Here is a 14,230-nt window from a genome sequence, read left to right as displayed (position 1 = left end):
CCGAGTGTGCGGGAGAGGTGCGGGGGCTGTGGTGTGGCAGCCTGGGCTGGGGGGCAGAGCGGGCGCCTGGACAGCTGCTGGGAGCCGGCTGAACTGGGGCCTTACAGGCGGCTGAGCAGTTGCTGGGGCCTTACAGGCGGCTACGGCGCCGTTACTGCTTGCCCCGTAGAGGCTCCGCCTCCCGCCCCTCATCTCGCGATGGGTGCACGCTGATGACGTTGCGGGGCGCGCCGCTGGGGCGGCACGCCGTGAGCCGGCCGGGCTCGCGGCATCCGCGGGCCATCGCCGCCGCGCGCTGCTGACGCCGCCGAGCTCGCGGGCGGCTGCGCGGGCGGGCGCCTCTCCCGCGAGCGCCCGGCGCGCCCCTCTCCCGGAGCCGCCGCCATGTTCCGGCGGGCCCGTCTCACCGTGCGGCCCAACGTGCGCCCCCCGGGCAGGGCCGCCGCCGCCGCCGCCGCCGCCGCTGGCGTGGTGGACCCTGAGCCGGCGGAACCCCCAGGTTCGGACACCCCGGCGGCGGACGGAACAGGGACCGCGGCGGAATCGGCGGACGCGCGGCGGGAAGAGAGGTGAGTCCCACCGAGCTCGCCCGGCAGGGCAGTGAGTGGGGCCGCCGGCGGCACTGGGCCGCGGATTCCCGGGAGCGGGACGGGCCTGTGCAGGTGGATCCCCGGATCTGGCGGATCCCCGGAGCTGGCGGTGGCTCTGCGTAGCGCCCGTTGTCGTGGCCCGTCGCCGGCTGTATTTCAGTGCTATGACAGGGCACTGGCTCGGCTTGAAGACCTCGTGGAAGACGCAAGACGCGTGCGGTCGGTGCCCGATGACGGCGTGTCCAGGGTTGTCAGACAAGGTTGTTCGGCACGTTCGTAGACTAGGAAACCGCCGTTTCTTCACTGCCGTTGTGCAGCAGGTGCTTGGAATAACATTGCATTGGGCTGCCCAGGGAGGTGGTGCAGTCACCATCCTTAGAGGTGTTTAAGGAAAGACTGGACATGGCATGTAGTGCTGTGGTCTGGTTGACAAGGTGATCTTGAGTCATAGGTTGGACTCGACGATCTCGAGGTGTTTTCCAGCTCAATTGCTACTGTGATTCTGTAAGTGAAGACTGCAAAGGAGGGACCCAGTGTGGTCCGACACTCCTTACTTCTAGCTCCACAGCAGCCAGGAGCCCTGATTTGCTGTGTGCAGCAAAAATTCTTTGTGCTTTGTAACCAGATGAGTTTGATTTTGCATTCCAACAGCATTTTATCTTTTGTGTTCATTTCTTTATGAATTGGGAAGGGAGGACTTTCTGTCTTTTTGTGGGGTTTTTTTGCCGATTTTTTAAGGTTTTTAAGGGCTTTTTATTGTGATGGAAGCACATGGTAAAGTTGGCCTTAGGACTGGCTCTCCCTGAGGACCTCTCTGCTGTAGGTTAAGCCTGGCTGGTTACTATACCCCGCACAGTTTATTGCTTGCTTCCCCACACCCCTGCCCCTCCCAGCCTGGTGGGATGGGCAGAAAATCAAAACGGCAAAAGTGCAAGAAAAGATGTGTTATGATAAAGACAGTTCAATTACCTGGGCACATAAGCAAAGCAGAATTGGGGATTAATTCACCACTACCCACAGGTGTTTTACTGTCTCCAGGAAAGAAGGGATCCATCACTCATAACAGGTACTTGGGAAGACAAATGCCATAACTCCAAATGTCCTTCCTTTCTTCTTCTCCTAGCTTTTACTGAGGAGCATGATGCCATATGTTGTGGGATAGCCCTCAGTCTTCTGAGATCAGCTGTCCTGGCTGTGCCCCCTCCCAGTTTCTTGCTGATCCCCAGAGTAGACAGCCATGCTGCATTGTGAGAAATAACCCTGGTGCTGCATGATCATTGCTCAGCATTAGCTGAAAACATGGGTGTGCTGTCAGCACTGTTGTGTCACAAATCTGAAACAGCAACATCTGAGCTACTGTGAAGGAAGTTAACTCTGTCCCCACCAAAGGCGGTACAGATCAATGTTTCAGGACATGTCCTTAATCTGATAATGGTTCTTCAGAACAACATTCACACTTCTTTTCTACAGTTGGGTTTGAGTCTTTCATAAATCCTTTTATTCTTTTAGTTGAAGGTTGCCCATTATGACAGTATGATGAAACAGTGTTAATGTCTCCTGTTTCAGTGGCTGGAAATTCAGGTGTCAGACTAGTTGGCATGGCACGTCATTAGGAAACCCATACTGTGTTTTATTCAACTGGTATTTTACATCTTTACTTGTTTTGCATTGTGTTTCAAGAATGCCATTCTTTCAAGTTTTATTTATAAAATGTTTATGTTACAGGGATCATCTTACTGGATCTTTTGCTATCTGATTTTTTTAAAATGAAGAAATTTTTGCGATTTTTCACTTAGGTGCTACTGTTGCTGTTTCAGCAGATTTGTAAAAGACTTTTGTGTTTGTAATTTAACAGGTGCATCAGTGTAATATAATTTTAAGTTTCAAAACTAGGTATTGGCGTGACTCTGAAAGGCACTCTGATCTATTCTCATGGTCTAAAAATAGGTCTTTGCCATATAACCTTCTAACAGGGTAGCCCACCTAGCTGACCTGGGGAAACCAGTTTCTCTAATCGTTTTGGATTTCAGTAGAACTTTCCATATTGGCTCTCACACTATCCTTCCTTCTTGACAAAACATCCAGCACCTGGATGAACACATCATGTGATGTGTGAGCAACAGGGTTGGGTTACAATGAATGGGTGACATCAGACTGGTGACCTGTCACTGGTGGGGTTCCACAGGGCTCCATCCTCAGCCCTGTGCTATTCAACAGCTTCATAAATGACTGGACACTGGTTTCGAAGGTATATTAAGTAAGTTTGGACATGATACAAAATGGCCCTGCAGGGAGACCTCAACAAATTAAGAGGGCTGGGCAAACACTGGGCATATGAAGTTGAAAAAGGGAAAGTGCCAGATTCTATACCTAGGGTGGGGCAACCCTGAATGTATGGACAGACTGGGGAACAAATGACTGGAGGAAAATGACCTGAGGGTCCTGGTCAGTGGCAAGTTCAACACGAGTCAGCAGTGCCCTAGCAGCCAGAAGGGCGACCTGTGTCCTGGGGCTGCCTCACCTTAGTGCTGGGGGCAGTTTTGGGTATAGGAAAATCATTGAGCTGTTAGAGAGCATCCAAAGAGAGACAGCAAAGGTGGTGAAGGGCCTTGAGGTGAAGCCGGATGAGGAGTGGCTGAAGTCACTTGGTCTGTTCAGCCTGGAGGAGATTCAGGGGAGACCACATTGTAATCTACAACTTCTTCATGAGGGGAAGTAGAGGGGCAGACACTGATCTCTTCACTCACAGCTGCTCAAGTCTGTGTCTGTAGCATCAGTCACTTTACATTGTTTTATTTTCTATATACTGAATAAGTTTTGTTAATTATCAGGGAAGTGAAAATTTTGTAAGAGAATTATAATTTTTTAATATAGTTTCTGTTAAATTTTATTTAACTGTTCAGAAATCTAGTGCTGCACTCTGATTAAAAACTCCACATACCATAGGTGGTATGGAGAAGGTGAATTAAGAATTTCCATTGTCTCCTGCTGTACAAAGAACAGTGGGTGTTGAGTGGAACTTGCAAGGATCTCATTCAAAACACCTAAATAGGCAGCATGTAATAAGCCCTCTAAACTCTGCCCAGAGGTGTTCTGTACTAAAAATGTGTATGAACTCACAGTGTGGGACAAATTGATCCAGCCATTTAACAGAGGCTGCTAAATGCAAATACATCATCTGCAGCATTTTCCTGAGTCATAGGCATAGACATAGCTGGAGAGAATTTTGAAAAGTTTGATCATGTGTTTATACTTTTTTAATATTTCTTGGAAAGCATTTACTTTTGACCTTTTTAAAAAATGTGTAAGTGAACCATGGCTGTGGTTGTCCTTAGGTACAGAAACAAGGTATAGTTCCAATATAAAATTTTAAAAACCCGCTTTATGACTCAGTTATAATTATACTGCAGTCTTACTCTGAATAACAGCCATGAAACTGAACACTGGTAGAGTCAGCAGATTTGGGATGATCATAATGGTTGGCAATTTTACTTGCACTTTGAAAATTATTTCTGCATAAGTGATAGAAAAAGTATTTACATTCAAAGTTTTTCAGGGAAGCTAAGAGCTATTGATGTGTTAAGTATGAGCAGTGGTTTGCTGAAGTTTTTCTGGAAGTCACAGTTTACATATCACCTACTTGCAAATGCATAAGAGGAATGTTCAGTTTTGTTGTAATAAAATTCACCAAATCACTGTTACATACAGCTTTGTTGAAGTGTTTTTAATATATCGCCTATGTTATGTGGGTAACTTTTTATAAAGCTTTATGGTACTGGTGTATTTTCAGCTGAAAGGAGAGAGCCTTCCAAAAAAAGAGGTGGGGTGTGAGAATGTGTTATTGTTGCAAGCTTGTTGATCAGTGATTAGTATTAGAAAATAATACGTCAGTTCATAGAGCTAATTCTTTGATGAGGAAGTACCAGCTACATGTTGGTCCTAGCATGGCTTCTTGTGTATAACTGCTTTCCTGTAGCCTAGTGTTCATACTGATTGGCCCATAAACATATCTTGAAAGTAAGAGCAACAAATCTATCACTGTAAAGAACTTCAGAATACTTTCTTAAATTTTCCAGTGATGACAAGGCGGACAATACAAGTGGCACTGGGGAAGCTAGTAAACCTGCAGAGATGCTTACACAGAGAAGAAAACGCATCTCCACCATGCCAAATCTTGTCAAACCCAGAGCTGGACCATCGTGTGCTCAGCGTTCTGCACCAAAACCGCAGAGGCGAACATCACAGGCTTCTGATGGTATTGCTTCACTTCATAAGGATCCCTCCCCATCAGAAAAGAGTAATGTTGAAAGCTCTGTGAAGTCTCCTATGCTGCCTGAGAAGAAAACACCTGTGCCACAAGTGCCACAGTTTTCACCACTAAAAAAGTCTGTGAACAAAGAGCAAACTGTTGGTGTAGCTGCTCAGAAAAATTATTCTAGCTTGCAGAAGAGTGTACCCTCTCCTCTTAAGGAGAGACCAACACAGGAAAGATTACAAACACAGGAGGAAAAGCTACCTGTGAAACCTTCTCCTGAGAAAGTCAAACAAACGTGTTCTGACCGTGAACGGATCCTCAAGGCTCGGAAATTGAGAGAAATGCTTAAAGAAGAGCTGAAGAAAGAGCGGATGGTAAGGCCTCTGTGTTGAGCAGTGCTTATCTGTGAAGGGCAAGACATTTGATTCACCCTGTATACATTATCTCTTTGCAGTAGTGTTTTCTGATGATTGTCAGCTGCTTACTGCTAGTAGTCTGTCATATGTCATAATTCTTCGTTTATTCTGTTTATAAGCAGTAGCAGCACTTTGTTCCCTAATAATACAGATTTTACAAGGAATTGCCTAAATTGCCTTTGATTAGACCACAAGTCTTTTTGACATGACACCTGGTTTTATTTTGTAGTCAACATTCCAGTTTTGAAAGTTTCACTGTTTGTAATACAGCAGGGAGGTGTGCTGCAAGAAGGTTGGATTGGGGATTTTTGTCTGGGGATATTTTTCAAGTTGATCATTGTCCGAGTTCTGTAATTTTGAATAACTTTTAACTTATTTGTACCAGGTATTGAAAAGGGTAAGTGTCTTAAGGGTCTGTAATGCTCTCTCTGAGAAAGGGATGCTTTTAAGATAATCTTGTTTTGGTTCTTGGGAGTGGTGTGTGTGTGTGAACAACAAAATTCCATGAATGGGGTACTTCATAAATAAACAAAAGTAATAATAATTTGTGAAATAGAAAATATTTTCAGGGTGAAAATAAGTGTTTATTGTTTTCTTTTGTTTTAATTTTGGTTTGTGTGGAAGAAGTTGAAACACAGGCCTCCAGTAATCGAAGGACGTTCTCCACCAGATCGTTCTAAAATGACCATGAGAGACTTAATATACTATCTGCCAGAAAACAATCCTATGAAGTAAGTATGACTTTGTCTCTCTTCTTAGGTTAAATTACCTTTTTACCTCTATAATACTTAAATATGGAGTATTAGCACAGATACAGTATTGTTGCAGAGATAACAAAAGCTTCTAGACAAACATGAATCTATCCCTAGTGTTGATTTATCTCTACAGAAATAGAGACTAGTAGATTTTTTTTTTTCCTAACTCCCTCCTGTGAAATTTTTAGTTGTGGCTGTTAGGGATGTTATAATTGCACACCAGACACAGTGGACTCATGAACCTAAGCACGTCTCCTTCTAGGTGCTGAAGTGCAAAATGTACTGCAAGACCCTAGAGGTGTTTACATTCCGCGTGGATGAATGTAGCTGATGCTGTTCCACTGACATGTTTCACTAATGCAACTGGCTGCACAGACTGCCACAGACAGAGCAGAGCAGAGCCTTTTTCCTGCAACTACCAAAAGCAATCACATGAATAGAAGTTCAGTTATCCAAGTTCTGGTCTTTCAGTAGTAGATGAGCTTTCTGATGTCATCTGTTATCACTTGCTTCTTAATGTTTGTGTGCTTAGATGTTTATCACTTCCCTGCTTTTTTCTTTTACACTGAATAGTCCCTAAGGAGGTAAAAAGTAAGATGCTCTCACATTACTGTATCCATGCAATGAGTTCTTCTTGAAATATCTTTTTTTTGTCCTTGCTTGTACAAAAAAGTGCAAAATTTACTAAGCAGTGGTGGTTGTGTAGCTCAATCTAGATGTAATACAAAGAACTGAAAAAAAAGCTTTGTGTTTCTTTGTCCGTTATGCACTAAAAGCCAGTTTCATGGAAAAAAGCAGAAATATATCTGTACAAACAATAATCTCTAGCTTTTTATGACATTCTAGGTCTTCATTGGTAGAAGAAAAGAGAACAGAAAGAAGTTCTGCACTGAGTCAAATGAAAGAGTAAGTCTTGATGGTGAAGTATAGTCAGAACATTTTCTGGTGTAAAAAACCTGCATTTCTGTGATAATACTAACAACGGAGGTATATTTTTTTACTGTTCAAATATCACAGTCTAATTTATAAAAATTGCAGTTCTGGCAGGTATGGTTTTGGCAGGTATTGCTTCCAATGTTAAGTTTTGCATATTTCCATTTTACAGTAGAATGAAAAGCAGGTTTCAAACTTCACATATGGACCGATTTCTTGATGTGTTGCATTGCTGGGTGGTTCATTAAATTTTGAATGTCTGTTGAATGAGCAGCAATTCAAAACACTGAACAGTATTTTTGCGTGCTGTCTTAAAAATTGTAGACAGGAAGAGAAAAGTACTCCTGATCATGAAGAAGAGGAGGAGGAGGAAGAAGAGAATGGGGAAGAGAGTCAGGATGGCCCACTTCTCGTTCCTCGTGTGAAAGTAGCAGAAGATGGTTCAATCATTCTGGATGAAGAAAGGTGACAAATTCTGTGTCTGACTCATGGACAATACTGCATTGTAGGGAGCGCTGTGCTCCAGGACGGCTTCGATGAACGGAGAGGAGAGATCTCTGAAGGTTGCTCTTAGAATATAAGGTTTATTAGGGATGGTGAAAGGTCTTGCTTGGAGCTGCCAGACGCAGCATGTGGCAAGGCCTGAGGGGATGGGGGAGGGGAGAGACAAGGAGTTCTAGGAGAGGGTGGAAGATCTAAGAGGGGGGAGTTCCAAGAGGGCGTCTGGCCCCTCAGAGACCCCTTATCAGGGGGCTTCAAGGTGGGCTGGAACAAGACTTGGGCCAATGGGGTCAGAGACACTTGATCTTTCAGGGGAGGGTTACAGGTGTGGGATGAACCATACATTCTGGGGGTTGAGATGGAACAGTCCATTTGGCTTTTGGACGTATCTGGAGGTAAGGGCATTGTCGAGCCAGTAGGGGGGGTTGGTTTCATCCTGGCTGTACTATTGTACAGGCAATTATATTTATCCATCCTTCCCAACACTGCATTGCAGCTCAGTTTGTAAATAGAGGACTACACGCATGAGTATGCGTGTATTTATGTTTGAGAGTTGAGAGCTACACTGACTTAGGAAACAGGAAGGAGGTGGAGAGGAAGGTGACATTTTATTACTGTAAATGAGCACTGAAGATTTGTCAGACTGCTAAATGTCTTCTGTTTAGCTGACTTTTTTGCTTCTCATAGTTAACATATATCTGCTTACTGTTATTTGGTTATCACTATGATTTGCTCCAGCTTTGCATCTTGCCTGTTGCTGCTGCTGCTTTATTCTTCTGCAGTGTTTTCAGTAACTTTGCTTAGAATATGATGTTTAAAAAGTAGATTATAAAATTTCTGTGTTCCCCAAAGGCATTAACACAAAATGTAGGCCAAGGTTTAAAGATGGCCTGGTAAAAGAATTTGAAAGTATTGTAGAAGGATATTGGGAGGCTGTCATGGCTTTACAAAATAAGACTTCTCAGATGTTAAAAAGTCTTTTTTTTTTTTTTTTAAGCTACTTAATTATTTCTATCTGTATTATATCTTATAAAACACAAAACCCCAAATTTACTTACAGAGGGTGAATAGGGTAGTGTTTTCTTGCTGCATTCTCCCATTAAAGTATGTGTTGGTGTAATTATTAAAATTAATTACACACTAGAAATGCTCACTTGTGGAAAAAAAAAATTAATAGCTGTCTTATAAACATCTACTCTATGTTTTCTTAGCAATATTTTGAGGTGAGTCTTCTTGTGTTTTCTTTCCCAGCTTAACTGTAGAAGTTTTAAGAACAAAAGGTCCATGTGTTGTTGAAGAAAATGATCCCATCTTTGAGCGTGGCTCTACAACTACATATTCTAGCTTCAGGAAAAGTTTTTACACAAAACCATGGTCAAATAAAGGTGAATATGTTTTGATTTCAAGCTTTGAGTCCGCTGAAAAGTTACAGTTTTCATCTATGCTGCATACTTGACAGTTTTCATCTCCATTGGAGTAAATAGATCTACTTATGTGTCATCTCATGTAATCTCAACTCTCCACACTCTTACAACAGGCACAGCTGTGCTATTTACTGTGAAAACTGGCATTTTAAAAAAATCCAGTGCCTTTTAATGCGCAGGTTACCTGTGCTTTTTTCCTGCCATGGATGTTTAGATGCTGAAGCAATGCTAGTGTTCTTTACCAAGAGCATAATTTTGGATTCTGGTTTACAGATATTTGAGTGCTATATAGTACTTAACTAGGTTTTTCCAGCATGGGCAAGAATAAATTGTATCAGGTGTTTCTGTGTGGACTGATTTCAGTGCAAGTGGACAACTGTGTTCTTATGAGTGGGTGGGTTGGGCTCTTCATTACCCCTGCTGTGAATTGACTGTTATCTCTAGGTTTACAACACCATGCAAGATTTTCTTGATTGGAAATTACTTTTTACCACTATAGATGGAAAAATTAGCTTCAGAATTCACGGTGGTCTGAAATGCACTCTATTCCTGGTAATAATGGAGATGGTAGATTTACATGATGTTTTTCCAATTTCTGTTTGTGCTTGTGTCCATAATTAAAATGGACATGGACAATTTGGGGTTGGTTAGCTTTGATTTACTAGCTTTAGAAAGCATATTTCACATTCTGCAGTTTTCTAATAGTTGAGACAACTCTTTCTGTTCATAGTTCATTCAACAGATGTTATTAGAATGACATAGGTAAAAACAAACATGCTCTATACATACTCACCTGGACGCAGCTGCAGTAGAGAACCTCAGAGTTACTGATCAAGTGACATTAAGTTTGCAAGTTGTTTATATTTCTGATAACAAGAAGGATGGTTTAGTAAATATTTAAGTGTGTGTAATTTTGTCTTTCTTTTTCCTTCTAGAAACAGACATGTTCTTTTTAGCTATCAGTATGGTAGGAACAGACTTCTCCTTGATTGGGCAGCTATTTCCTCACAGAGCCAGAGCAGAAATTAAGGTAAAAATTAAAGCACTCAATAAAGAAATTAAACATCTGGTTTTACTTTTCTTTTTCTTATTTGCATTCCTGTGCTTCCTCTGCTAGTGTTGATAATTTTGGTGCAGATTTTCTCCACAGTAGTTCTTGTTTTCTGATACCTGTTTCAAGAGGTTGAAAGTATCTGAAACATTAAAATGCTGGTTGAATTTCAATGAATGTATCTAGTAAATGTAACATCCTTAAACACACTTTGTTTGGTTATAGAATGCTGATAAGCCTAAATGGCTGTTTGGTGAGGGACTTCTGTGCTTTTTGTTTACATGGCTGGGAAAGTTTTTGATACTTCAAACCTTTGCTGAGAATTCAAAGTCAGAAAGAGGTGTAGAAAATAATAAAAAACGTATGGTAACAGATTTTATATTTAAAAATTAGATACAAATGTGTTCTGTGGATATGCATTTGAATTTCAACAACTTTAGTTGGTTTGTTGCACTGAAGACTTAGCTTGAGCTGCCATTTTGTATTGTTGCATTTCTTGATAATTGAAGAACACAACTGTGCATTTGCTTTTAGAACAAGTTCAAACGTGAGGAAAAAGCTAATGGATGGAGAATAGACAAAGCTTTCAGTAAGTAAATATTCCCTACCCTAGAATTCGTCATTAAATGGTAGCTATCTATTGTCATGGTAATTTCTGTGCTTTGCCTAGTTTGAATTATTTAGAAGAAAGTTTATGCTCATAGATGAATCCAGAAGCTGTGGAATCTTAGGTTTTCATAATAAGCATAGTTCACAACAACGATCTTTAGGTTTGTTTTCTATCTTTTGTGGATGTTTGCTAAATGAGATTAATATAAACTTTCTTCTGTATATTCAGTTGAAGATAATTCTTCTTATTCATGGGAATTTCTAGCACAGTTATTTGTTACAAGCTGCTTTGAGACTCCTTAAAGACTTTTCTTTGTTAGTTGAATGAGGTGCATATGTCCTACAGCAGTATGTTCATACATTGTTTGATATTATGGTATAGTTTATGTATTTTTCAGTCCTTAAATTTTCTGAACTACTTAGTTTTATAACTTGTTTTTTAAAACCAAACTACCCTGCTCAAGTGATATAGAAAATACTTTCAAGTACTCTCTGTTTAAATGCATATGACCTTTGCTTTTTAATATTATGTCATGTATCACTGATTATTTTACAAAGATGAAACTTGAAAAAATGAATCAACTTTGAAATCTGTTCCATTTCTTTGCTTTAATCTGATAGAAGAAAAACGACCCTTTGATTTTGAATTCTTTGCCCAGCTGCTTGAGAAGGTCTTAGCAGATGAGGGAAAGAGGAAGCAAAAGACTGTTAAAAGCCAGAAGCCAAAAGAAAAAAAGTCTCCAAGGCCACAGAAGAAGTCAAAAGGTATTTTAAAAGAGAGCTTAAGATGGCATTACAACACAGTGGTCAGTAATGTGTTGCTAGCAGAGGAATAATCACATAGGGCATCACATTTTCCTTCCCTGTTGTAGACAAGACAAGAAGATGTTAGCTTCATAGTGGAACTTTTTCAGATGTAGTTTACTGAGGTACAGGATGGTAATAATTAGTAACAGAGCAGAAACATGATACCATGGTGAAAATGATGCTCTTCCACAATCTGAAATGCTAATATTCTAATTTACCGGTTGGTAAGCATCTCCATGAGTTGCTAATGAATTCACTTGTAGAATTTTTGGGCCAAAATCATAATTCTGGCAAACTCTTCTGCATTGAAAGTTTTCTTGCATTTAAAATACTCTTCTTTTAAGAGTTTTGTTTCTCCTTTGGTAGTAGTTTAATTACCTGACTCTGAGCTGTATGGTTATTTTCAGAGAATCATGTAAAAGTGGTTTGGTCTTTCTGGTCTGTTCAAAATAAAGATTATGTTTAATTATTGTCGATCAGCACTGTGTTTTACTACCTCAGTACCTGGGAAAGGAGCTTTGACAGATGTGCTTTAATTAAAAGCAGTTATACCGTTTCATACATTTCTTGCTGATTCTGTAGTGTTGTTCACTTTTTTGTTCCACAAGGACCTATCCTTTCGTAAGTGATATTGTGAAACAAACAAATGAATATCTTTTTAAAGGGGATGCTAGCTAGAAAGCAAGATCTCTTAAAATTGAAGTAGTTGCTGCTTTTCTATACCTTTGGTTTTCGATGTGATTAAGTAAAATATCCCATCTATTAGGACTTAAAACCATGTAGAGGTCTTGTTTCTACACTTCAGTGGTAGATTAAATGTATGTCATGCATAAAGCAATATGAGTATGCTTTTCTACTTCTCTTGCATTTTAGAGTTCTTAATTACAGAGAAATGAGTTCATTTAAGATGAAAAAGGAAAGGAAAGATTATTGGTGGTTAAATCAAAGATCAAAACAAAATGTCCTTAAAATAGGGGGAGGAAAATTGTAGTAATTCATTAAACCCAGAAAATAACTTGTTAATTATTAGCTAGATAATATTTCAGCTTCCTTATGTAAACTAGAATGTTACACAATTCTTAATGAAAAATTGCTTTTGTATGGTGTACATTCTGTAACCATCATCACTTATTTCTGCAGACACAAAAAAATTCTTTATAGGAGTAGCAATGTCTTTTTTCCCTGAATTCAAATATGGCTGCAAAAAGGCACGGGGACAATAGCATTTATGACTTTACATCCAATATTGACTTTCCCCTGGTGAAGTGTTGCGCCCTGTACAAAATGCGGTTTGTATTAAATGCTGAGACCTTTCTGGCAAGTCAATGACTGATGTTTTCCAGTCCTGCTCATACACCTGGCAGTGTATTGGCAGTGATACATGAGTGCACAAATGGTTTTAGTAAATGGCTTTGCTGTTGGTGGCTGCTAGTACTCCACCAGTCTATTGACCAAGAAACCATATTGTCTCAATAGCAAAAGCTGCCAGCACAGAAGCTGCTAATGATCAAGATGAACTTCAGGAAGCTGAAATTTCTGATGCAGAAACAGAAGCAGATGGTGTGACAGCTGAGAAAGAAAATGAGGAATCTTTGGGCATTTCTGAACAGGCAGAAGAAGAGGTTGCATTAGAGCCAGCATTAGCAAAAAAGAAGAGAAAGAGGAAGAGTAAAGATGATCTTGAACAGGAAGTGGAGAATATTTCAGAAGAACTGCCTGTTCCTTCAAAAACTGCTGAAGAAGGAAAGTCCTCTAATAAAAGTAAGAGGCAAAAATGCTCACTTTCAAATGTTCAAATAGAAATTCTATAGCAAGTCATTGTAAACTTTAAAGTCAAATTTTGTCTTTGATTTATAGTGCTGATCTGCCTTGTAGGGGGTTGTAGAACAATGTGTTTTAAAATCAGCTTTCATTCTAAATCTAAACATACTTTGTTTTAGATGAGAGTAGTTCTCTTAAGTCTTCATACTTATACCTTTTCTTAACTCTTCTTCACTGTTGCTAGGATTTCATTACTGGAATTCTAAGATGTTTCCCAGAATGTCCAAACTGATTTCTTTCATATTAATTATCAGGGAAAAAAGTGATACATGATGCAAGCAGTGATGGTGATACTACCTGTGAAAATGAAGTGGATTGTGCTGTTGAAGGAAAGCAAAATCAGAGTGCTGTTACAGAGGAAGAGAGATCAGAGTCCTGCTCACCACTGAATAACCAAATGGAGAGAGAAGGTGGTTTCAATTTTTGCAGGTAATGTTTATAATGGAAAGCTTAGGCAAAACAAAAAAAAGCTTTAAGTTTTAATATTGGTTTTATTTATTCATGATTACCACCATTTAACTGCCATAGAATGTGGTTTCTGAGATCTGTTTTGAGATTTAGTAAGCTGTTTATGATTTATATACTCAAAATATGCTCTGCCCTAGTGGACCGTTATTGCAAAATTAATGTACATTATAACTAAAGTAATTTCCAAAAGTTATTTCATATTTTAAGAGTGTTTAGGAAGACCATTGTTTATCCTATAGTCTAATATTTCTCTTTAAGCACTGGTTGATAATGCTGCTGAGTTGAGTTACTATATGCTTGGAATGTCTATCTGTAATAAAATTAATTCTTGTGGAAAAGGAATGATGCTTAGATTGTATTTATGCAGAATTTGGGTGACAGCCAAGCTTTTGGGTTCAGTTTTCGGCATTTTCACTTTTACTAGAAAGAAAGTGAATTTTCAATTCAATTTACTACTTTCACATATAATACGTTTATTAAACTCATTATATGTGAAAGTGGTAAATTGAATAAGTCGTTATGATACTGTGAGTGTTGCTTCAGAATTTTGTGTGTTAACTTGTTGTATTTAGCTGCATTGTAATTGATTGTTATTTTATA

At 40.0% G+C, this 14,230-nt stretch overlaps 1 protein-coding gene across 6 annotated transcripts in view; it reads left to right on the top strand.

Annotated features, from left to right (window-relative positions):
• The first annotated feature begins 376 nt into the window (after window positions 1-376).
• The window catches only part of BDP1 (BDP1 general transcription factor IIIB subunit), a 52,348-nt gene continuing 38,494 nt past the window's right edge, over window positions 377-14,230 (top strand). For 4 of the 6 annotated variants that reach the window (XM_030258470.4, XM_072922550.1, XM_030258469.4 and 1 more), the window contains exons 1-11: window positions 377-569; window positions 4,667-5,219; window positions 5,886-5,992; window positions 6,863-6,922; window positions 7,274-7,414; window positions 8,702-8,835; window positions 9,810-9,904; window positions 10,460-10,514; window positions 11,156-11,299; window positions 12,818-13,102; window positions 13,417-13,591. In XM_030258470.4, coding sequence (XP_030114330.1) covers window positions 385-569; window positions 4,667-5,219; window positions 5,886-5,992; window positions 6,863-6,922; window positions 7,274-7,414; window positions 8,702-8,835; window positions 9,810-9,904; window positions 10,460-10,514; window positions 11,156-11,299; window positions 12,818-13,102; window positions 13,417-13,591 — 1,934 coding nt within the window. In that variant the 5' untranslated portion in view covers window positions 377-384. The remainder of the gene's footprint in view (window positions 570-4,666; window positions 5,220-5,885; window positions 5,993-6,862; window positions 6,923-7,273; window positions 7,415-8,701; window positions 8,836-9,809; window positions 9,905-10,459; window positions 10,515-11,155; window positions 11,300-12,817; window positions 13,103-13,416; window positions 13,592-14,230) is intronic. The other 2 variants (XM_072922552.1, XM_030258471.4) reach the window with 1 other exon arrangement.

The sequence above is a fragment of the Taeniopygia guttata genome, chromosome Z, assembly GCF_048771995.1.
Source record: "Taeniopygia guttata chromosome Z, bTaeGut7.mat, whole genome shotgun sequence".
Lineage (NCBI taxonomy): Eukaryota > Metazoa > Chordata > Aves > Passeriformes > Estrildidae > Taeniopygia > Taeniopygia guttata.
Note: the sequence above shows the minus strand (reverse complement) of the source record. Positions and strands in the feature narration are given on the sequence as shown.